Source organism: Desmodus rotundus, chromosome 6 (genome assembly GCF_022682495.2).
Source record: "Desmodus rotundus isolate HL8 chromosome 6, HLdesRot8A.1, whole genome shotgun sequence".
Lineage (NCBI taxonomy): Eukaryota > Metazoa > Chordata > Mammalia > Chiroptera > Phyllostomidae > Desmodus > Desmodus rotundus.
In genome coordinates, this window is record NC_071392.1 from 157,197,048 (window position 1) to 157,220,778 (window position 23,731).

Below are 23,731 nucleotides of genomic sequence, written 5' to 3' on the forward strand. Positions count from 1 at the left end.
GTCCCAGGAGCGCGCGGGCGGGAAAGCCCCGCCCAAAGCTTGGGAGCGCCGGCGCTGGGGAGGGACGGCCGGATGTGAGTGGAGCGGCCATTTCCTGTTTCTCCGCCGTTTTCCCCAGCTTTGGGTGGTGGCCGCTGCTGGGCTTCAGCTTCCCGTAGGCGGAAGGCGAGGCGGCGTGGACTGCGGCCCCGGCACCCCACGCCCTGCCGCCCGCAGCCGCGCGCTCGCCTGCCTACTGCGCCCCGATCCCGCCGCTTCTCGCCTCTGTGCCCGGTCGCCGCCTCCGCCGCGGCGCAGCAAGCGGCCCAGATGCAGGCCATCAAGTGTGTGGTGGTGGGAGACGGGTGAGTACGCGGCCCTGGGCCGGGGGTCCCAGCTGGGGGTCTGGGGCCGGGGAAGGACAGGACGGGAGAGCGCGCGTGGGGCCTGGGCTCGGGCCTCATCGGGGCGCGGGCGGGGGGCGCGGGCCGCCACCCCTCCCTGGGACCCGGCGGCGCGCGTCTGGTTCTGGCCCTTTTCTCTCTCTTTTTGGTGGGGGAGGGAATCGCCTTAGGCGGCCGGAGGGAAAAGTGAACTCCACCCTCTGCTTTCTCCCAGCACCGGCTGACCGCCCGGCCAAACTCTCCCCACGGCGCTCCGCCACCTCCCTCGGTAGCTGTGGATTACGTGGGTTTAGAGAGTTCCTTTTCTTAAAAAAGGACTCTTTTTCTTGGCTTACATATGAACCTCTCGAGCCCCATTCAGAGCATCCGTGCGGCCCGGCGGTCAGTCGGTCGTAACTGCGGAGCGTTTGCCTGGCTTGGTTGGGGACCCTAAACTGATTGCCTAGGGGTTCCTTCCACGGGTACTTGGTCACTTTTAGGATTTTTAAAAATGATCATTTTTGCTCTTTCGGTGGAGAAACTTTTAAGATTCTAGCTGCAAGGAGCTGGGTGTGATTAAGACGGTTCTTTTTTTTTTCCTGAGCGTGGTGTGGTCATAAAAAAAAAAAGAAGAGAAATTGGCCTTCGCTTCTTGGGTTAGGAATGGGGTGTAGCAGAGCAGGCTTCCCGGGCTGAGAGCCCCTGGGACTCGGGGCATTTCTTTTCATTACTGTCTGGTTACAGGTCTTGGAGGAAGACAAGACTTGTCTTATGCAGTGGGGTCTTTTTTCGCCCATAGAAACAAGAATCTCAGTGTAATGCGAGCAAAATTGTGTGTCTCAGCATTGCTCGAGTAGTTGAGCGTGAACAGGGAAGCTCCGAGAATTACTACCAGTTTCATCAACCTCAGGATGCAACTGGTACATTTTTTGACTCACGTAAAGTCGAAGGAAGCGTTTCGGCATCGCCGGTCCCTTTCATCACTCTTCCCTAACTTGTCGCGAGCACCGGTGTTGCTTTGATGCCTCTCCACGAGTTTATGAATTCTCAGCGTCTTTCGATCATTGTGAGACGTTTGAAACTGTTACTGTAAGTTAAAACAAAGGCTGCTGATGTTTTAATATCTAACCAACGTGTGTGACATTCCTACTTGGAAATGTTTACAACTAAAACATAAGCACAAGGAGATATATTCAGTTTATGTAATACTCACCGATGGGGACCTCCACCGTCTTTACTGGCTCGGTCAGTCCAAGTACTTGTTGACTGCCTGCTGGGGGATCTGGATCTTTTCCTGCAGATCCCGGCCCCACCCCCCCCCCCCCCCCCCCGCTCCCGCGAAAACCCCGAGGTGTCACCCCCACCCCCACCGCCCCCAGCTCTGCCTCGAGGGGAAGTCCGGAGGTTAAACTCCCGCTGGCTAATGAGTCCCAGCTGCCCAGTCACTGCTGCGGGGCTGGTACTCGCAGGCGCTGCCCGGCTCTGTCAGGGCAGCGTTAGGCATGAAACACGGCTCCTGGCCTTGCGTGTTTTGGTTTTTTAATAGTGTATTTGACATTGATGTTGACTAGGGCTAAGTGATATTCGGAGTGAAGTGTACCTTTACAAAAAATGTTAAGCTGCATTATTTAATGGACAGAATGGAGCAAATGGTACTTCAGTACAAAACTTTAGATACTTCATTGTCCATACCAAAAACATTTTTCTGCTTTCACCGAAATAAAACATCCCTGATGGTATATAGGTGGAATGTTCGCTGTAAACGCGGGTCTAAATTTAGTTGGGCTAACACTTAATGTATGGAATTGCAGGCAGGGACAGGCAGTTTAAGCAATGAAGGCAAACAGTTCCACAAATTGTAAGCTTCCTCATTTTAAAAATATTCTTGGGAGTCCTGGCGGAGTTGCTTAGGTGGTCAGAGCATCCGCCCGATAGGCCAGGGCTGCGGCTCCATACTGTCAGGGCACATAGAGGAACAACAAGTCTGCGTTTCTGTTTCTCTCTCCCCTCCCCATCTCTCTCCCCCTCCCTGCCTGCCTCCTTCCTTCCCTTTGTCTCTAAAAATCAATAAATTAAAAAATGTTTGCAGTATGAAAAGGTATGTCATAACCATGTTATAACTAGGATCAGTTGACACATTCTTCTAATGGATTATTTCCTATATTGTGATTTAATGGCATTGACTCTAAAATAGATAAAATTTGAGACTTAAAAAAAAACCTTTTTTTTAGAGAGGAAAAGGGAGGGAGAAAGAGGGAGGGATGGATCAGTGTGTGGTTGGCTCTCAAGTGCCCACTACTGGGTACCTGGCCCATGTGTCCTGACTGGGAATCCAACTGGCGACCCTTTGGTTCGCAGTCCAGCACTCAATCCACTGAGCCACACCAGCCAAGGCAAAGTTTGATATTTTTTTATTCTATGCCAGTCCTTCCTTTAACACACGGTCTGTTGCTTTTATTAAAACCTGCCCCAAGATTTCCTCTCAGCCTTACTTAGGTACGACAGCATCTCACCCAAGTATTTCCGAACAGTCATTTTTGGTGGTGGTGTTTTGCCTTGGTTTACTGGAAGGCTGGGGGTGAATGACTTGAAGCCTTCATTCACTCATTATACAAACTAGCATCCAGACTACACGAGTGGGCTCCTCACCCCACTGTCTAACTTAGATACTGCTGCCTGGGGTGGTTTTAGTTGAGCAGGAAGAGCGCCTCGCATGACTCATCCTTAGAGGGATGTATTCACACCAGGTACTCTCCGTTTCTGTTGAACAACCAATCAGTAATGGCATGACACATGGATTTTTTTATTTAGGCTTCATGAATTGTCTTTATGTATTTGGTCTCGAGGCATAGGGTGCCATATTTTTTATCTGTTTGTAAAGGTGTTTGAATTCCTCACTGGCTTCCAAATTCAGATTTAGCATTTGATTCTGATCTTGGTTGGTAAAATGACACAAATTTTTTTTATAATTGTTTGTTATTGTTTATTATAGTGTCATTGTTTATTATAGTCCTAGCTTACCCAGTCATTCTCCTATTGGATGGTTAGGTTGTGTATGATTTACCTTTTTTGTGTGAACAATTTTTTAATTGAATTTATTGGGGTGACACTGCTTAATACAATTATATAGGTTTCAGGCCCTGGCTGGGTAGTTCAGTTGGGTTTGATTCCCCTGTCAGGGTACCTACAAGAAGCAACCAGTGTATGCATAAATAAGTGGAACAACAAATCGATGTTTCTCTCTTCCTCTCTCTCTCTCTAAAATCAATAAACTAAAAAATACAGATTTCAGGTGTACAATTCTGTGATTATCTGTATGCTGTACTGTGTGTTCACCACCCCAAGGTAAGTCTCCTTCCATCACTGTTTACCTTCCCTTACCCTCTTCTGCGTCTCCCCACCCCACTTTCTCTCTGGTCATCGCCATACCGTTGTCTGTGTTTTTTGCTTAATTCCTCCACCTTTTTCACCCAACGCCTCTCCCCTCTGACAGCTGTTTCACATGATAATCTCAGTAAAAGTTTGAGATTTGGTTTGGTGGAGGAGGATCAGGAATCCATTTTTAGATCCACCTTAAATCCACCTTCTTTGGTGCTCTGTCTTTGCATTCGTCATCTGCTGTCCGAGCACTTACTATTTCTCACCTGTGCACCACCAGGTAGCTCTGTCTTATCGATGGGGTCTTCCTAGAAAGGAAAGATTTTATCAGGAGTCCTGCTACCCATTCCTGATTGGCAGTTACCAGATGTCATTAGAAGGAATATTGTTCCTTAACATCTTAATATGAAAAATTTCAAACATATATCAAAGTTGAAAGAATTGCCCAGTGAACACACGTATACCCACCACTTGGATTCTGTAATCAACATTTTGCTCTGTTCGCTTTATCACGTATCTTTATTGCAGGGAATATTATTTTTTCATTTTTAAATATTTTATTTATTTATTTATTTTTAGAGGGGGGGGGGAAGGAGGGAGAAAGGCATTGATCTGCGAGAGAAACATCAATTGGCTGCCTCTTGCACACCCCCAGCTGGGGACCTGGCCCACAACCCAGGCATGTGCCCTGACTGGGAATTGAACTGGCAACTTTTCAGTCTGCAGGCTGGCATGCAGTACACTACCCACACCAGCCAGGGCAAGGAGGGAATGTTTTAAGAGGATTTAATAGAGAAGTGGATCTTGAAGGAGACTGAGGGTGATAGAAATTCTGCTTTGAGTGCTATCTGTAGCTGACTCAAATATTTATCAGCTGGCCCCGGGTTAGGGCTTGGGGGTTTTAGAAGGGTGGTTTGGAGCACAGGCTGCGTCAGATCGAACTCTCTTACAGGTAGCATCTTCAGCTTTGAGTGTGCTAGAAACTTAGACACTACACAGAGTCTGATTTTTTTTAAGCCTCCAGCAGTGGTAATGGGCGGCTTTCTCCACATCGGTTGTGACATCCTCTGTGAGTAGCAGAACATCGTAATTCCCGGTCGGGCTTTGTATTTTTGCAGCATGAAAGGACTCTTACTTTATATACTTTCTGAACATGTCCTCTGCATTGTTACACATTTACTAAAGGTTTACTGTTACCCATTCCCATTTCCCAGTATAATTTGAGGCCTTTCAATTCAAGTTCTTTAAATTTTTGAGCTTTCTGGGTCCCTTACTCCCCCCCCCCCCCCCCCGCCATCAAGAAATCACTGATGTTTCCAGATTTATTGATAACTTTTTTTAAAGTTTTGGTTTATGGATTTCGGGAATTAACACTGAAATTTACCCAAGATATTTTGAGTAAAAAGTTTCCTTAAAATTCTCCTAATGGAAGAAGGAACATAATAGGAACGTAGGTAAGTTCCTGGCCTTGATCTTGGCTGTGTATACGAGATGGGGCCGATGCACAGGCAGGTTAAAGAAAAACTGCACGTGAACTTTCTTCCAGTAGACTCACGTTCGTTTTCTAGAGTTACGGCATTTTTCAAAGATTAAAAAGAGGTTGAGCTGAGCAGTTAATGTGTAGTTGGAAATTCAAAAGTAAATAGTAACTTCCAGAATTCTGCAGCAGCATCAGTCCAGGCTGTGACCAAGTACAGCTCCGGCCTTCCTGTGGCGAAGCTGTGACCGCCCGAGCCGGTGTGGGCTTTGGCCTCTGGGGCGTGTGTGTGGAGTGTGTTTAAAAGGAGGCAAATGGCTGTTTTTTCTTTTCATCTGTTTTTAAAAATCAAGGAAATATTTCAATCAAACATTGGACCTGTACTTATTTTAAAAGTTAAAGTTTTATATTTTAATAATTTCCATATAGAAAGCAGATTTGTAGCAAACGTTTGGTAATAAAACTTCAGTCAGTATCAGGTTTTGTCTTTACCTTGAATTCCTGCAGTTCAGCCTTTGGAAAGGTCTGCTTCAGCTGGAGACCGTGCCACAGGAAAAGAAATGTGTAGCGCAGTTGCCCATATTTGCAGTGATGGCTTTGTCCCTCGCGCATCTAGAAGAGCCAGGCCAGGATCTGAAAGGAAGCCCTACTGCGTTTTAACGTGAAAGTTAAAATCTTGGTCACTGCTGAGCCTGGCCATAAAGTGGCCACAATTATGAGCATTTTTGCACAACTACATTTGTAGTTTTGAAAAGAGGTTCCCTGGTCATGGCCTTGGACTCCGCTCTCCTCCCCAGCTACCACATCCAAGCCAGGGCCAGGCCACGCTTCCTCTGCCTCGAGTCTAGGGAGCCGCTGCGGGGCCCCCTGTCTTCCCCTGAAAGCCCCTTCTCGGTCCCACCGGCCCAGGCTGGTTACTGGGAGGGAGCAGTTGCTGTTGCTTCCTTGTTTTCCTGCCTCCAGTGCCGGCTTCTACAGCCTGTCTCTCTGCTGCACTGGAGGCTTCTCCTAAACATGCAAATCTAATGGTGTCTAGGCAGCCACACACCCTGCGTGACTTCCCAAGTAGGATCAAGTCGCAGGTCCTTAGCAAGAAGAGGTGACAACCTCTCCCAATTTTCCTCTGCCCCTCGCTGCTTCCTTCTTTGTTCTTCAGTGATTCCGGGCTCCTCTCCATTCTGGGCCTCCCCACATGCTGTTGCTCTTGTCTGGACTGCTCCTCCCTGCCACACACCCCCCCCCCATCTCAGCATACACTGCCTCCTCTCACCGTCCCGAGACTGGGTTCGATCTCTTTGCTGTGTGTTTCCAGAGCTTCTTTGGTAACAGTGGTCACTCCTATAGTCTTACATCATGACTACATTTTTCTTTTTTAAATGAAGTACCTGCATAAATTCCATGAGATCTTGTTCATTGCAGCACTTAGTACACTTCCGGGTATAACAGTTTGTTGGTTTAGGTTGAAAATGAATTAATACAATGGTTTTGTGATGGAGTTGGTAATTTTGCATCCATTTTACAGTTGAGAAAACTAGAGGCATAAGGAAGTTGAAACTTACCCCAAATTCCAGCCAGTGAGTGATAGAGTTGGCCATGGGTGGGTCTTAAATCCAGGATAATGACTTCAAATCTTAGGCTTCTGCTCCTGCAGGTTTATTTTGACATTCTAAGCTTATAACAGAATGTATGGCCAGTGAGTCATCTCTGTAAACAGCCTTTAGGAGTTGGAAGCCACCTCCCAATGATACAATGTTTGACTTTGTGAGGCCTTCAGGGTGGGGAGTTCCAACTTTTGTTAAGCCCTTAATAATGTTACCAGTGAAACATGTATTGGCAAGACTGGATGGGCCTGTAGTCTGCCCTTGTTGAGAGGTTTTTGCCTTAAGCTAAGAGTGCAGGGAAAATAGAAAAGCACATAGCTTCTTTGAGGCCGAACAGCAAAGCTTTACAACTCAGAACTCCAGTGTGTCCTCAGAACTGAGGTTAGCCAGCCAAGCGAGGACAGCAGGGCCATGGGCTCGAGGGAGGAGAGCATTTGGTGAGCCCGTAGGAGGGTGGGGCTCTGGAAGCCCCTAAAGCCCCTTTGTGAGTGTTGGAAATTTGGAGACTGGTATTTGTTTTGTTTTTTTGTTTTGGCTAATGGTGCAGTAACCTTAATTTTTATGTGATGTTCTCTTGAAAAAAATTTTTTTTGAACTGGTTGGGAGACTTCCAACCTTACTGGGACCTGTGCTTGGTGGCACACTGTCCCTGTTAGCAGCTGTGTAGGAGGCCCTCCCGCCTCTTACTTTCTCCTCCTTGCAGCTGCTTGGGAAGTTCACTCCAGCATCCCTGAGCTGCTCATGAACATGTCTGGATTATATTGTGTTTGCTGCTGTCCAAGCTTGTGGTGATCTGTGAGGGTGGGGGCGGGGAGGGGGCAAGTGAATGCAGACGAGTTAGAGACCAGTTCTGTGTGGCTGTGATGACTAAGCGCTCTGTGAAGGGAACAGTCATCACTGATCGCAGGAGTGGCTGGAGGAGGGTGCTGGAGTTGGAGCTGCCAGTCAGAGGCAGCAAACTGTTACTTAGCAACAAAGTGGAAAGCTGTGTTTGCATATTAGTATTCATCAAAGTCATTTCGGAATAGAATCGAAGATTCTTGGATGAAAGACTCTACAGATGGTCACAGAAAAGACTTTCAATTTTAAATATCTTTCCTCTTGAACTTGTGCTTATTTAATAACTCTCTCTGGACTATGAATGCTAGTACCACATACCTAACCAGAATGTGAAGGCTCCTGATTCTGCCTTTCTGAAAAATTCTGAGTGTTTAAATTTCAGGATAAAAGTGTATGTGTAGTGTTAAATAAAAGGTTATAGAAATGTTTTCTTCAATGCTGACTACTCGGTGTATGCCGCTTAATTTATCAGGATGATGAAAAACTGGGATCACTTTCATGGTAACCAAGCAACTGACGCCCCTCCCCTCTGTCTCTAGAGCTGTAGGTAAGACCTGCCTGCTGATCAGCTACACGACCAATGCATTTCCTGGAGAGTACATCCCCACCGTGTGAGTATTTTCCGTTGAACTGGGCATTAACACACCTGTGATGGTTTTTGGACACCTCTGACCTTTGTTTTGCTATAAAGTCATTCTTAATCCTTACATGAACAGATATGATTACTTTTTCTCAAACATTCACCAAAGTCTACATATTCGGGCTTTTAAGAAATACTTAATGTAAAGTTTCCACATAGCGATGAGACACACAACTTTCCTAATTGATTTTTAGACATTTAGGAAACAAAAAAAAGTTAAACTAACTGAAGCATAGAGGCTGGGAAATGTAAGAGTCTCGGATAACTCGGCTCTCCAGGCTGTGAGGAGGATTACGGCGCGGGAAGGGAACTACTTCCTTGTGCTGTAAATGGCCTTTCCTGGCAAGTAGCCCGCTGCCTACCTGGTGCTGTAGGTTCTGGGGCTGTGCAGCTGAAACCAGGGCGTGTTGGGGGGTTGTGTACGGGAGGATGGAATTGGCTGCTGACTGCTTATTCCCTGTCAGAATTGGGTGGAGAGGGGAAAGTGCCTTTTTGATGATGGGGTGACTCCCGAGCCCCATGCAGCCAGCCCAGGCTCAGAGCGCCACCCTGTGGCCGCTGTGAGCCGTGTCCCTATGGCTTCCATCCCCTGAAGAAACACCTCAAGGCCCGCCCGCTAGGTGCTCACTCCTCAGGCAAACACTGCCACGGGGGTGCCTCCCTGAAGAGTCGTGGGCATATTTTAATGCAGGTGGAACCATCCTGTCCTACTCCTGGTCACTTGGGGTTTTGCGGCGGGGGGGTTGGCATTACAAACAGTGCTGCTGTGTTAATCATTGCGTGTGTGGGCACATGTGATAGATTATTAGTAGTGGAATTTTAAATAGTGATACCTACTACCCCTTTGGTGTCTGAAAGGCTGGCGCTGTGACCAGCTGTGCCTGAAACAGCCCCTTCATACAGGCTGTGGGCCACAGACGTGAGAAGCTGCCTCGTCACTTGCGTTTCCAGCGGCCGGGGAGGGTCAAGTCTTTTGAATGTTTCCTCTCCCTTCATAGACCTCTGTGAATTGCCTGTTGGAATTTTTTGCTTATTTTTCTAGTGAACTTTTTTCTTACTGATGGGACTTTTGTATGTAAGGAATATTAATTCCTGTCTCTCACTTGTCCTTAAACTTTGTTACGACGTCTTCCACCCTAAACCAGTGTAACAGTTTAACACGGACGTGCCCCTCTCCCCTTTGCCTGAGCGCAGCGTGTCTCACTGAGGAAGGCCGTTCTGACTTGAGAGATGCCGAATGTTCTCCAGGAATTTTCCTAGGGTTTTCATAGCTAAAGTTTTTACCTTGAATTCATTTAGAATGTATTTTTTGGTATAGTATGAGACAGGCACCTGATTTTTTACCCAGATGGGAAAAAAAGTCACCATTTAGTGAAAAATCAATACTTTTCTCATGAGGCAGAATCACTAAACATCAGGCCTTTTCTTCATGAAAGCCAGTTTGGTCGTTAATTCTGTAAACCAGTTTAGCCCCTTCTCGGACCTTGACTTTGCTGCCCCAGTGCAGTGAAGACCCCACGTTGTAGTCTCCCAAGCACGTAGTGACGGAGACTGGAGTTCTGTTGTGTTCTGTGCGGTGCCTGCCCCGCACTGAGTTGCGGTGCCAGCGTTTCTTCCGAATGAGCTACTCCCTGAACCACTACTCCTCGCAGCGGTTTCTTGTCAGCCTGTTTTCCTGTCTGTAGGCTTTTCTGGGCTGCGTCTTACAGTTAACTGATTTTTGTGCAGCAACTAAAAAGTACTTTAAATATACGTGTAATCTGGCATGCACACTTTGAAAATGTTCCACAGCGGCTCCCCAGAACCCCTCTGCACCGTGGCTGCAGTGGGGCTCGCGCCCGGCCGTGTGCATCCTGCGGAAAGCCAGCTGGACGTGCAGGGTGGGAAACTCTGCCAGTGGGACCTGAGAGAGCGACCGGGCTCCTGCATCATTTTGTCCTAGGGAGAAAACCTTCACGTTGTTTATTGAAGGCAGAGCTTTTTCATTGCTGACAGCAACTTGTTCTGTTAGACTTAGTTGCTTCCCTTTGTTTTTCGGCATTTTCCTCAAGTTGTGTGTTTGTCTCCTTCACACTGCGCCCCGTTTTCCCTCCACTTTTTCACTCACGGGCGTCTCCTGGTGCCTGCAGGGAGGACACTTGCTGGCCTGGTGGCCTCCAGGCCCACTCCTTGCCTTTTCAGCACCTCCTCTGGAACCCCGGCAGGGACAGTGACTCAGGTCCTGGACCTGGGCCTAATGCTCCAAGGCTAGAGACTAACCATTTTTCCTCCATGTTTTACAGCTTTGACAACTATTCTGCCAATGTTATGGTAGATGGAAAACCGGTGAATCTGGGCTTATGGGATACTGCTGGACAAGAGGATTATGACAGATTACGTCCCCTATCCTACCCGCAGACAGTAAGGATCACCAATTTGTAACGTGTGCTTTGGAATGTACGGTTCCTAACTGGTCAACCATTGCGAATCACCTTTGCATTTGCTTCCGTTACTATCTTCGGGGCATAGAGGCGGTTGAGCAAACTCCTTGGGTTCAAATCCTGCTCTCTCACTAGCTCTGTGACCTTGGGCAACTTTCTTCCTCCCTGGTCTTGACCTCTTTACTCGTAGGACTGGATGGGTTGGTATATGTGAAGACGTAGAACAGTCCCAGGCACGTTGCAGACTCTCCAGTGTAGCTCTGTTAGGAGTCCTCCTGGTTCTGATGGCAGTGCGTGGGTCGATCTGGAGACTCCTCAGTTCAGAACTGAGACCGGTTCCTGTGAGTTGTCTATCCATCCTCTCAGCAAGCCAGCATGGCCAGAGGCGGTCAGGGTCGGTCAGGGTCAGGGTCAGGGAGACAACCAGAGAAGGCAGGCTTTGATCCTTTTAACTGATTTAATCGTCACTTTTCTTTGTGGGTAGTGTAGGTGGGAATAACTAATTAGTTCCAGTCTACCTAAGTCTTTTTTGGCTTTGTTTTTAAACACACTTGCTGTTTAGTGATGATAGTTTTTAACTTCTGAATATAGCTTTTTCCATGCAAGTCATTGTCTTCTTGTTTCCTGCTGGGGGATTTGCCAGATGCAGATTCTTTGAGTTGTCGGTTTTATATTATTTTTCAGCTGGATTCTGGTAACAGACCAAAACTATAAAACGGGGGGTTTGAATTGCATGATTTTTGTTAATCTCAGCTAAAAATTAACTAAGTATTAAAAAGCTAAATGACCAAATGGTGTGAATTAAATATGTTTAGGAATCTATTCTGTACTGGTGGGTGCTTAATAATCCCAGACTTTAAGTGGGTTTGCACACATATTGAGTAGGAGTCTCCTGTCCCACTGGACACACCTGGAAGGGAGGGTGTCACTCAGCTACCTCCTGTGACTCAGAGGGTCGGTAGGGCGTGGCCTTGTTCTCTTGAGAGAGTTGCTCATGGTATGTCAGAGGCGACTTGGCAAGATCCCCGTTTGTGTGCTGAAGGACGCAGGACTGATTGCAGCAGTCCACGGCGGTGAGGGCTGGGACCTGCACTTTGTGTGTCCTGCCCCCAGGAGGGGGAGGACTGCTTGCCTGTCAGACACTGGAACAGCGAGAAGGGGTAGGGTGTGGTTCTTGCCCTCACGGGGCTCACAGGTACCGTGTAATACAGCATCCCATGTACCATCTGTGGGGTGCTTAGGGACGAAGAGGGAGAGAGCACCCAACTCGTAGTGACAGGCGTGCCAGCCTGGACTCCGTGGAACTGAGGGAGGGAGTCATCCTGGCTGCTGAGGGACAGGCCCAAGTGCGGTGGAGGCAGCCTCGGGAGGCCACCTTCCTTTGAACTGTCCTGTCCCGCCAAGAGAAGCAGGCCCTGGGGCTCACTGGCTGCACCTTGAGTTCTTGTTGCAGAGGCAGAGAAACTCGAACCTTGTGCTGAGGGAGCATGGTCTCTGGGTGCTGGCCCCCCGGTCTGCGGGCCTCTCCCTGTGGCTCCCCCACGCCTGTGTTTGCACCTGCCCTGGGAGGGCCAGGTGGGAGGTGTCTTCTGCGGCACCTGAGAAGAGACGTTCTGTTTCTTCTGGTCACGGGATGCTGGCGTCCGTCTCTGCTGGGCAGCTCTGTGTAGCTAAGTGGAGTCTGTTTAAACCCTCCGTTTCTACTTGGTTCTCCAAAAGATGGTGAGCAAGTAGTCATTTTCAGTATAAATTGCTCAAGTTTAATTTTTTTAAATTGCATAATCCTTAGGGCTTTTCTACCCTTCAGTAAATTATCTTTACATTCTCTGTAAAAACATGTTGTAAGTTCTGCATATTCATCTTCAGCTGGTGTGCTCAGAATTGAGCTGGGACCGGCATAGTGCTCAAGCCCAGCATCTCTCATTGGGTCTGCTCACCTGTGCTCACCTCCCTGTGCCAGCATTTCGTGGTGTGAGTGGGAACAGATGTGACTTGCCAGAGTCACAGGGCCTGTGCCCTGTGTGTGTGCAGAGACACACAGGCTGTGCGCTTGGTTTCCTTCGCTGCACTGGCCTCTGCACTGGGGTGGGCAAGGACCCTGCTGTGTCACGCTGTATTTTCATTTTCTGTACGTGCTCTGGCATGAGAAGGGTTTTTAAGTGCTGGGCTAGGTCACTGCAACGTTAGACAAAAAGAAAACCCACGGTGTTTGGTGCAGCTGTTTTGATGTTCATAAGGCTCGAGCTTTGCTGGGTGGCTGTCGCAGCCTCGGTTCCTTCCAGCCAGAGGTCATGAGGAGCACACCTGCGGTTGACCACACAGGCCTATTACTCTGTCTTGGGGGGGGACATGCACCTTGGGGGACTGGGGTGAGGCTGGGCAAGGGCCCGAGGAAGCGGAGCTTGGCACTGTCCTGGATGCTGGCAGGAAGCAAGGTAGTTCGGTGGTTGTATCGTGGTACACCTTCCCTAGAGGGTGAGGATGCACAGTCTGCAGCTGTGACTGCACAGAGGAGTCACTCCTTGGCGGGGAGGGGGGCCTTTGGTGGCTTGTAGTTTGCACAATGACCGAGTGCTTAGCCACAATGGTGGAGTGAGCGGTCTTCCGTTCTTTACTTTGGGACTCCATTTCAGCGTGGCCACACAGGACCTCGTCTGACGTCAGTGCCCTGGGACACTGCTTGATCCCGCACCAACCTGCTGTGGCCGAGCTGTGGGTGCCAGGCCAGCTCCCAGGCGTGGGGGCTCCTCTTCTCTGCCGTGTTTATGCACCCTGGTCTTTTTTCTGCTGCGCAGAACGCCTGTATTAAACAATATTACAGGCCTGAAAGTAAAAACCAGGTGGAAAACATTTGGAAGAGCATAAAACAAAAGAAAGAGAAACGATAGTGCTTTTGGAACAGTGAGATTTTAGCCCTCTAGAGATTGGCCCACTCTCATTCTGCTCAGGGCAGACTCGGCTTTTTGTGGGTTGTACAACTGACCGGTACAGAGGCGGCAGGAAGAACTGCTGCGATGTTGACCGGTGGGGACAGGCTTTGCAGTACAGGAGCCACAAGTCACCAAAGGCCGCCGGGAGTTGGTGTGCTCGAATGGTCCCGCTGATGTAAGGGAAGTAACGGTCAAGTCCAGAGGAAAGGTGGCCTGTGACCCAGGACTGCGCAGGTGGAATAAAGAGGCTCCAGAACACCCACACGACCTGTGAGGAAGGGAGAGTGTGGCCACACCAAAGGTGGCTCTGCTGAGGGGCTTGGAACGTCGCAAGGACAGGATGAAGAGGGGCCCCAGGCCGGGGTGAGCAGCGTGAACACTGCACAGGCCTCGGCAGAGAGCGTGGGCCCACACAGCCGGTGCTGGCAGGTGGGGCCGGAAGCACGAGGAGTGATTCCTTGCAGCCCTGGCTGGTGCTGCACTAAGGCAGGGTGGGAGGGAAGCAGCGTGATTCATCAAAAAAGACGTTCTCAAGCATTGAAAAGGGTAGACAGGTGCAGTCAGAGGATACTTTAAACGGCGCCTCTGTGGCCAGTCCCGTGTCCCCAGTGTCACAGAGAAGACGCGGCCTCGCGTCAAGGCCTGACGAGGATGAGTCTCCAAAAACAGCAAACAGGTTGAACCGGGATGTTCATGGAAACTTAGTCTCCTCATGTTGGAAATCAGAGGAGCTCAAATAAGGGGAAAGTAAATAATTCTCTCACCTGCCTGTCTCTTAAAAGAACTCCAGGGCTCTGTTGCTGGAAGAGCAAGTCTTTCTGCTTTTACGGGGGGCAGAGAGATGAATGGAAGGCATCGTGACAGACTCGCAGGTGCTGTCACTGGGGCCTCCTCACCGAGATTCGCAGGGGTGGGTGGACGGAAGGTCTGAGTGCAGCAGCACCCTTCCCCAAACTGGAGGGCGTGCGTCCGGTCGCAGCTCGCAGCCCTGGCCCAGTCCCGGGGCGCCTTTCCCCAGGCCTGGCCCCCAGGCAGGTGCTTTTCTGTGTGCGGGCCTCAGCAGGGACCAAGAGCCTCGAAAGGTGTGCCTGTTGCTCGTAGGCGCTGGTGGCAGGAGCAATGTGTACTTAGCACTTCCTTCCTGAACGTGAACTTCCTGGGCACGGCGCCAGTTCTGCTGGGAAAGGGGCCTCTGCTGCTGCTGCTGCGGGGCGGAGCGCCCTGTCTCCTCCCAGTGTGCGCCTGCCCTCTCTCTCCACTGCTCCTGCGCGTCACGGTGCGTCACGGTGCCCCCTTGCACTCCTTTCCCAGGCTGGCTGGCAGTGTGTCTCCGTGGCTTCGGCATCATAGACTTGTTCTCTATGCTTGTAGAGAACCGGGTGTTCTGATCTGCTTGTAGAGAACCGGGGAGAGCAGAGACGGCATTCTGATGAGGAATGGATGACGGGCTGAGTTGGTTTTTGTCCTCCTCCGTTTTTACTGCACTCAGACAAAGTTCTCGTGCGTTACTAGGTTGGAGAGGCGCACGGTAAGGACATAACCTCCAGGGGCAAAGACAAGCCGATCGCCGTATGTAAAACTTTCCGTCGACTTCAGTTTCAAGCTTTGTCTGTCCTCTCGTTTCTCTTAGTTTTGCTAGGATTTCCTGTTCAGCCTCACATTCTTTGAGTGTTTTATATCTAATTCACTCAAGATTGGGGTTTTGCTTAATGAATTATGCTTTTATTAGAATGTGACAGTTTTACCTACTAACTTGAATGAAAGCTGTTTGGGGGCTGCTTTTTTTCCTCCTTCCAAGTAAAAGGAGAGGGGCTTTTATGAATGGGGCTTTAATGGAGATGTGGGGGCTCCGCCAGGAAGCCCACCGCGGGCCCTGAGCTTGCCTGGGCAGGACTAACCAGGGCTGCCAGGGCCGCCTTCTCCCGCTGGTGTCGGTGCCAGGGGCCTGTCCGGTGTGGCTGTGCGGGCTGCTGGGCTGGCCTGCCCTGCTTGGACTTGCCGTATTCAGCGCGGGTGGTTGGTGGGCAACTGGTGCATGCACTGGTGTTTGGAACGCCGTCCGTGAAAAGCCGTTGTGTGGATGTTTCTTTCCGTTTCAGGTACGAGATGCCGGCTGGATGGTTGAGGGTGTTGGCTTGGGGGTTGGGCATCTCACAAAGTAGCATGATTGCCTTTTTCCAAGAAATATGTCTTATAAAGTTAGCATTTTAGAAACTTTTAGGCATTTTTAAATTCAGGCAAATATTTAGACTTTTTTACACGATACAGAATGGGTGGAAAAATCCAGATATTTTACTTTTAGCTTGAAATTCTTTCAGGTATTTCTTCTGCTCCTCCCTTTCCTTTGACTCTGCTCGAGCTACACCTGCCCCAGGTGCAAGTGTTCCTGAGGCCGATAGGGTGTCCTGAGCTCTGACATCTGGGAAGACGTCACTTGCACGTCGGGCCCACCCCCCTCCTGGGGAACGTGCCCGTTTAGCGAATACTGGAGCCCCGTTCTGTGCGAGGGGCTGATGGTCGTTATTAAAGAAACAGTTTGCCCTGGCCTGGTAGCTCCATTGGTTAGGGTGTTGCCCCAATACGCCAAGGTGTGGGGTCCACGCCCTAGTCAGGGCACATTCTAGTGAATGCATGGATGTGGGGCATCTGGCCCGTGTTTCTCTCCCCCACCCCTGCCCTTCCCCTCTCTCTAGGATCAATAAATTTTTTTTTTAAACAGTTTAATTGGAGTCCAGTGGTCATCAATAATGTTTATACTTCACATGCAGGTGAGGAGCTTAATGAAAGGCATACCATTTGTAGATAATGCTTTGAGAAGCAGACCAGGTTTTACAGAAATAGATATTCAAGTGGCGCCTCGACACTTGGCTTTTGTCCCCAGTGGGAGTTGGGAGTGACGGAAAGAGGCCGCCAGGCTCCAGTCTGATGCCTCGGAACCTTCAGTAGCTTGTAGCGCATTTTGCTGTCCACTCCCCCTTCTCACAGTGACGGGGTGCTCCATGTGCGGGCCTGGTTTGGGAGCCACTGCCAGAGGCCACAGGGCGTGTCCAGGGAGCACAGTCTCAGCACGGGCTGCTGGCACAGCGCACGCGCCCTGGTCCTGGGCAGCCCTGCCCAGCAGCATTTAGAGAGCAGACCACGTCCAGCTCTGTGAGAACATCTTCTAAATACCGCCCGTTTCCTTTTCACAGGACGTGTTCTTAATTTGCTTTTCTCTTGTGAGTCCTGCATCATTTGAGAATGTCCGTGCAAAGGTAAGTGGGCATTTTTTAGAAAAATATTTCGTTACATAATGTCATTCTCAGGAAGAAACATTGAGAAATAAAATACCATTTACTGACTGCAGTTTTCAATTATTTAAGTTGGTTTCAGTAATTCTACTAAGGTAGAGAATTAGTCTTCTGAGTATATGATTTGAATGTGTAGAAGTCTCAGGCTTCAGGGTGACTCAGAAGTGCTGTGTCCCTTGTTAAACTGATGAAGCATAGCCATTGCCTCCCCCTCCTGCATCTTTCACCCACAGGGGGAAGGACGGTGCAAGACGCCTTCCTCGGAATGGTTAGTGGGGCGACGGTGGCAGAGCCGAGTCCTCGGTCCGCACAGTTTAGTCAAATCCCTGAATATACGGGGTGGGCTGGAGCAGGTTCACAGTTGTGAGGATGTGAAGCCGGTTATTCCCGTATTACTATTTATTGTGTAGTGTATTATTTGTATTACAACTGTAAACCTACTTTTGCCAACCCCTGTATGGATTATTTTCTGAGATGACCTAGGAACTTGACTTGTTTTACCAAAAATGACGTGGTTTTTTTGGGGGGGTGGGGGGCTGTCTCTTTCACCCCCCCTCTCTTGCAAGTAGTGCCCACCCTGTTGAGTCGATAACCTTGGGAGTCCTGGCTCGCTGATAAATAACCAGCAGGTGGTGCTGTGCCCGGTCCAGGCCGTGCTCTGGTCCGTGAGGGTGTGGACAGTGTGCGAGCGAGTTTAGGACAGTGGCCCCCAACCTTGCTGGCACCAGAGCAGGGGCAGTTCACCTGCATGAAGGCTCTGTAGGGACACAGTGATGAGGGGTGGCTGACGTTTTGGTGACTGTGTGGCTATAACTTAGGTAAGGAAGCTCATAAAGGAGCATGTCATATCTTTTTTTTTCCTCTGCATCTGTCCAGTGGTACCCTGAAGTGCGACACCACTGTCCCAACACTCCCATCATCCTGGTGGGGACTAAGCTCGATCTCAGGGATGACAAAGACACGATCGAGAAACTGAAGGAGAAGAAGCTGACACCCATCACCTACCCGCAGGGCTTAGCCATGGCTAAGGAGATCGGTACGAACTCCCATGGTTGTCATGTTTTATTTTCCTGGTAGAGACTGGATTCCAGTCTGGGGAAGTGGAGAGTGTTCCTCCAACCCAGGGTTTGGCTTATGGGAACCAGCTATGCAAGGCCCATAGCGTCCAGCGTTCAGGAGGCGGCGGCAGAGTTAAGGGTTGCTCTGTGTCCTCGGCCACTGGCAGAAGGTGGCAGGGCCTAGGGGAGCAGCCTTGCCTTTGTTCTGATCGGGAACCCAGCCGCATGGCTATAATTACAGGCTGTGTTTCTTGGCAGGTGCCGTCAAATACCTGGAGTGCTCGGCTCTCACACAGCGAGGCCTCAAGACAGTGTTTGATGAAGCCATTCGAGCTGTTCTCTGCCCACCTCCCGTCAAGAAGAGGAAGAGAAAATGCCTGCTGTTGTAGACGTCTGTCCGGGCTGTCCCCGCCACCCTGCCCGGGAGCCTTTGTACGCTTTGCTCAAGAACGACGGAGCCTTCGCACTCAATGCCAAGTTTTTGTTACAGATTAGTTTTTCCATAAAACCATTTTGAATCAATCAGTAATTTTTAGGTTTTATTTAAACAAATAAGTGTAAGAGCTAAAACTTTCATATTCTATTAAAACGTAGCCCTAAAATGACAAGCTTTCTTAAAGCCTTATTTTTCAAAAGCCCCTACTCTTGCTCAGATTAAGAGTTGCCAAAACACCTTGTGGACCAAGCTGCATTGCTGTGCTGAGAACACTGAGCACTACACCATTTAAAGACCTTTGTCTTCGAGAGGACTGTAGCTTCTGCAGGCAGGGGAGGCAGGCACTTTCTAACGAGTTTCACAGATAAGAAGTTCAGCTTCCCTTATGAAATGTTGCCATTTAACGCATCGATAATTTATCAACCCACGTTCATTACCTAACGTTGTACTGTACATCACAGTGGAGTGAGTAACAACTCGGCCCTTTGGATCGATCTCTGATTTCGGCGTGAGAGTTTTTAAAATGTTAGTGTATTAGCTTTTGCTGAGACTTTGAAGTGAACTCTTACTCACGCGTTCCCTCTGAAGCGGGCTGTTCTAGCCGTGGGCGCGCTGGGGTGGAGTGCGAGGAACGCCTGATGGGGTCTGAGGATGAAGACAGCAGTATTTTGACAAAATATGAAGTGGAGATTAATTTACACTACATTGTACACGTAATAATTAAACTGAATAACAGTGTCACGGGTAAAATTTTGAATAGGTTAATTTCTGTCAAATGTAGTAGATGACGAAGAAAGTCCGTATTAATCAGTAAGTGTTTTCTTAGGCTTTTCCTCTCTCTTAAACCTGCGATCCCTCCCAAAATTGGGCATTTAATTCGTCTTTGAACTGGTCATTCCCACAGTCACTAATTGAGAAAGTGCTTTTCTTATAGAACCTCTTCTCAATGGGCAGTATGCCTCCTTGTACAAAATCTTTCTTGATAACACATTAGTTGGGGTTTTTGTTTTTTGTTTTTTTGTAGATTAGTAAAAGTGCATTCCTTTTTTCATGTTCCTTTATTCAAAGCTAATAAGTGCTTTCCTTACTTAGTTTTCTAGTAACTAGATGTAAAAATCACGTGTTGCATCTTCACAGTTTTTAAAATATTTTAGATACTCTTACTATGAACCTTCTTAACATCACTGTCTTGCCAGATCCCCACCACTGCACCTTGACCGATGCCAGCCCGCCTCCCCCTGTGGACACGCTTCCCGTTGCTCTGCCTAACAATGCTCCTTTGGGTGTGAGGTTCTGTAAGCCCCGTGCTCGTGCTAACCAGGTTCTGTACAACTTCCCACTGGCGAGAATACGAGGTGGGACCTTTCAACCACTAGAACAACATTTTTTAAATTGACAGTTGCAGAATTGTGGAGTGTTTTTACATTGATCTTTTGCTAATGCAATTAGCAGTATGTTTTGCATGTATGACTTAATAAATCCTTGAATCATATGACTGGTAATACTTGAATTCTTTTTATTTTGAGAGTATGTTTGTTAAAGCTGAGTATAGGGAAGCAAGGGCTTAGAATAGAAGCAGCAAGAGGAGAGCGTAGGCGGGGCTGCTTTGGTTCCCGGGAAGTCAGAGAAGGGGGGCCTTGGACACAGGTTTAGGGGTTAGCTCCCGACGCACTGCCACTGCCCATTGCTCCCCTGGTTGCAAGTCTTGTGGGAACCCTTAGAGTTTAGGACAGCGGTCCCCAACTTTTGGCACCAGACGCTGGTTTCATGGAAAAGAATTTTTCCATGGACCAGGGTGAGGGGGGTGGTTTCAGGATGATTCAAGTGCATTCCATTCAAGCTCACCTGCTCTACAGCCCGGTTCCCATCAGGCCCAGACTGGTACCAGGGCCTGGAGGTTGGGGACCCACATTTCGGGGATGCACTTCTGAGGGGAAGGCGTGGGTGTGTGCCTGGACTTGAATTCCTGAGGCCTTGGTGAACCGCCTCCTGGGGTACGCCTCACTTCGTGTTCGCTTCCCATGCCGGGGGGCAGGGGGTGGCCCCTCTAGGGGGAGGCATGGGTGATTCAGCACAGGGCGGGTGGTTTGGTTTCGGACCAGCTGTACGTGGTGAGATAGTGTCCCCCTTGGGACGTGCGTGTGGTTGTGAGTGCACAAGCGCGTTGCACAGGCATCTTCGGCCAGGGCTCTGGGCTGAAAGTGAGGTGTTGGGACCCGGGTTGGCATCGTGGAGGGCGGAAGCTGACAGTATGACTTTCAGATCTTTCTGGAGCCTAAAGTTGTGCTGTAAGTGGTTCCTGCTAGAAACCATTTTCTAAATACTGTTTTTTTATTGCTTTGAGTATTTTGAGTTCCTTTTTAACCAAAGATAAATATTCTGTTTGAAGACCAAATAGTTCTAAAGGTTTGCTACAAAAAAGGCAGCTTCCCCTTTTACACCCTCCCCAGAGCCTAGTACTTTTGAGATCTTTGAATTTGACTTGTTTCTACATGTGTATCTTTTGATACTTATTTCCACAAGTGTAAATCATACGCGTTCTTTTTTACTTAGGAAATCACCAGCTTATTAGAAAAGGCTGTGATTCAGCCCAATGTTAGAGGTGCATGGGGCAAGGGTGCGGGGTTTCCAACCCTATCAGGCCACTTTTCCTCGGCCTCCACGTGCTCACCAACATGGAAGTTCTAAGGACCCACCTTCTGGGATTTTACGAGACCTCCTCACGTAAGGATGGATTAAGCCTGTTGGGGATCGAGTAACTGCCAGCCCCTCTCCAGGGCTCAGTCTAAATCATACGCTCTTATGGGCAGTTGGATTTCTCTGTGTCACCCTCACCACTGACATTCCCATCACGGTAGAGGCGAGGGCTTCCTGACTGCCAGCTGCACCTGCAGGCCCCCAGCACCTTCCCGTCCCCTCGGGAGGTTCTGTGGTTGGTGCTCACTGTTTGGCGTCTGCCGTTACTGTGTAAAATACACCGGAGCCACACAGTAGTGGAAGTCTCCTTTCCCTAAACAGCTTCCGGTTTCTCTGCAGGTGACGTTTTTACTGAAGGCTTAGTTTTCTGTTGTCTGAATCTGTCAAAACGTTCAGGGTGTGTTATGTTTCGTCAGTTTTCATTTTCCTAGTGTCTCAGGCCCCTAGGACCACCCTTACATGCCGTTTATTGCCTACACCTGACGCTTTTTTTCCCCATTCCTCATTTCGGCCAACAGGTTCTCCAAGAGCTCCCTGAGGGGTGTGGGGAATTGCTGTTTTTGAGTACTCACAGCTTTGAAAATCACTTTCTGCTACCCTGCTAATTTTGGCTGGGTCGGGAACGCCAGGCTAGCACGGAGCTCCCTTCGGGGTTTCGGAGGCCGCTCTCCCGGCTTCCTTGGCCTTGCCCACGACCCAGGGACTGCAGGGGACTTTCCCTGGGTCTTCCAGGGCCTAGGTTTATTTTTATCCCTCGTGGTCTGGGGGCTCCTTCATCTGGAACCTCATGGCTCCCATTATTCGGGTGTCTATCTCCGTTCGTGTCCCCTTGCATGCTTTCAACTTCCGGGATGCGGGGCTGTTTTAATTCCCTGAAGACCCTCTCTTGGCCTCGCGGATCAGTTTTGTGGTTGGCAGCACTTCCATTGTCCGCTGCCTGTAGCTGGGGTGGTGTGAGGCTTCTGCAGCTGTTTCCTCAAGATCCTGGCAGTCCTTGGCTCGCACTTACAGTTTGGGAACCTCGGAAGCAGAGAACACGGGGCACGGGGGTGAGTCACAGCAGGACGGTGGCGTTCGAAGTGTGTCTGAGATCTCTTATTTTTTGTGCCGAGAATGTACAGGAATTAGGTTCAGAAAACAAAACTTGCAGGAATCGGACATCACGTGGCATTTCTAGCCAAGGGTTAGAGGGCCCTTTGCTGGTTTTCTGAGGCTAAGGTGCTCTAGCTGTGACCGCCGAGCGGCCCGTGGCCACATATCACTGCAGTCAGCTTTCCCTGGCAATTTTTCTCCCTGAAGGTTCTGGGAGCCAAGTGGGAGGAGGAGAGGAACCTCACAGTCTCGCCTCAACTGCACTGTGTCCAGTCCCCCTGCTTCTGCCCCAGAGCAGACAAGGGCTTGACTCCTTCAGCTTTCAGGTAAATCCACCCCACTTAGGTGAGGCCCGGTCCGCTCCCCTCCCATGTCAGGTGCAGGGGCTCTAGGTGTGAAGCGCTTCTGTTGACCTGCAGCCTTCCGTTTGTCCTGCCTCCTACCCTCTCTGTGGGCGTGTGCTCTTTAAAGAAATGCCTGTGACCATTTTATGGGCTTTGCAGGGCAGGGTGAAGCCAGGTGTCCATGCACCTCTGACCTATAGCCGTGGGGCCAAGAAGGCTTAGACTGCATTTTGTTTACGGTGGATAGGAAACCCGCTGTAAAATCACCCCGTGAAAGACACCTCCCTGGGAGTGCCCAGTGGGGGAGCACGGCACCGTGCAGACCAGGCACACGTGTGCGTGCTTTACTTTTTGGTGCCCTCTGAACCCACTGGCTGGCCCCAGGAGCCTGGGAGTGTTCCCCTCAGCCGGAGACGGGGGATCGTGTGTGTAAACAAGGACCAGGCTACAGCCTGAGGGGCAGGCGCTTCCCCACTCCCTTTCCCTGGTTTTGTCTGGGTTCCCAGTCACAGCTCAGGGCTGACCCTGCTGCATCCCCACAGCAGGGATGTGCGGCCTCAGCTGACCAGGGGCAAGACGGAGACCCTGCCAATGAAGGGGGCCTTCAACCCGGCCGCTGGAGTCCTGCCCTTCCCCAGGCAGTTCTCAGATGCCCAGGAATCCGCAGGCCACCGGGAAATGGGGCCTCTGGGGGGCTTCACCCACGTTCTGTCTCAGGAGCACCCCCACCTCGGTGCCCTCCTGACTCCTGGTGCTCAAATGCCGTGGTCACAGTTGCTTCCCGGAGCAGCCAGCCATTCAGACCAGCAAGTTCAGTGTCTGTCCAATTCTTACCGCTGCCCTGGTGTCGTGGGCCACGCTCGGGGGTCCAGTCACAACGGTGTGGGCCTGTCATCCGCGCTGAAGCCCCCTGGGGCAGGACAGGACACGCAGACGGCCCTGTCGGACACCACACTGTCCAGGGCTCGCATCAGGATGTCTGGCATGTGGTCTGTCAGCATCTTGGGGCCAATGAGGATCTTGCTGAATTCCGACTCAGGCGCCCACTTGGCAGTATACTGAGAAGTATAGCAGGAAAACCTGGGAGAGAAAACAGCCCGTTAGCCAAGCCTCCCTTGGAGTTCAGTCCACACACGTTTCCTTGACTGTGGTGTTTGGACCGAGCC

At 49.9% G+C, this 23,731-nt stretch overlaps 2 protein-coding genes across 5 annotated transcripts in view; one reads left to right on the forward strand and one right to left on the reverse strand.

The window, feature by feature from the left end:
• RAC1 (Rac family small GTPase 1) lies at nt 1-19,924 on the forward strand. Of its 3 annotated transcripts, XM_053926114.2 has the most exons (7): nt 1-344; nt 8,198-8,269; nt 10,581-10,698; nt 15,161-15,217; nt 16,840-16,902; nt 17,815-17,974; nt 18,255-19,924. In XM_053926114.2, exons 1-7 carry the CDS (start codon nt 310-312, stop codon nt 18,383-18,385), a joined length of 636 nt encoding a protein of 211 aa, XP_053782089.1. In that variant the 5' UTR covers nt 1-309; the 3' UTR covers nt 18,386-19,924. The 3 variants fall into 3 exon arrangements, with proteins under 3 accessions (XP_053782089.1, XP_053782088.1, XP_053782087.1); XM_053926113.2 differs by lacking the exon at nt 15,161-15,217 and having other exon boundaries at nt 28-344; XM_053926112.1 differs by lacking the exons at nt 1-344; nt 15,161-15,217 and having other exon boundaries at nt 8,142-8,269.
• Nucleotides 19,925-23,731, reverse strand: part of DAGLB (diacylglycerol lipase beta) — a 25,107-nt gene continuing 21,300 nt past the window's right edge. The window contains exons 15-16 of one of the 2 annotated variants that reach the window (XM_024576852.3): nt 23,400-23,645; nt 19,925-22,149 (exon numbers count right to left, since the gene is read on the reverse strand). In XM_024576852.3, coding sequence (XP_024432620.2) covers nt 23,438-23,645 — 208 coding nt within the window. In that variant the 3' untranslated portion in view covers nt 19,925-22,149; nt 23,400-23,437. Of the gene's footprint in view, nt 23,646-23,731 lie in introns of both variants that reach the window. The other variant, XM_024576851.3, reaches the window with a different exon arrangement.

Coding starts and splice junctions, on each gene's coding strand:
- RAC1 (XM_053926114.2), top strand. CDS start 310: ATGCAGGCCATCAAGTGTGTGGTGGTGGGAGACGG. Junction 16,903..17,814: donor TTGAGAATGTCCGTGCAAAG/GTAAGTGGGCAT, acceptor GCATCTGTCCAG/TGGTACCCTGAAGTGCGACA. Junction 17,975..18,254: donor AGCCATGGCTAAGGAGATCG/GTACGAACTCCC, acceptor GTTTCTTGGCAG/GTGCCGTCAAATACCTGGAG.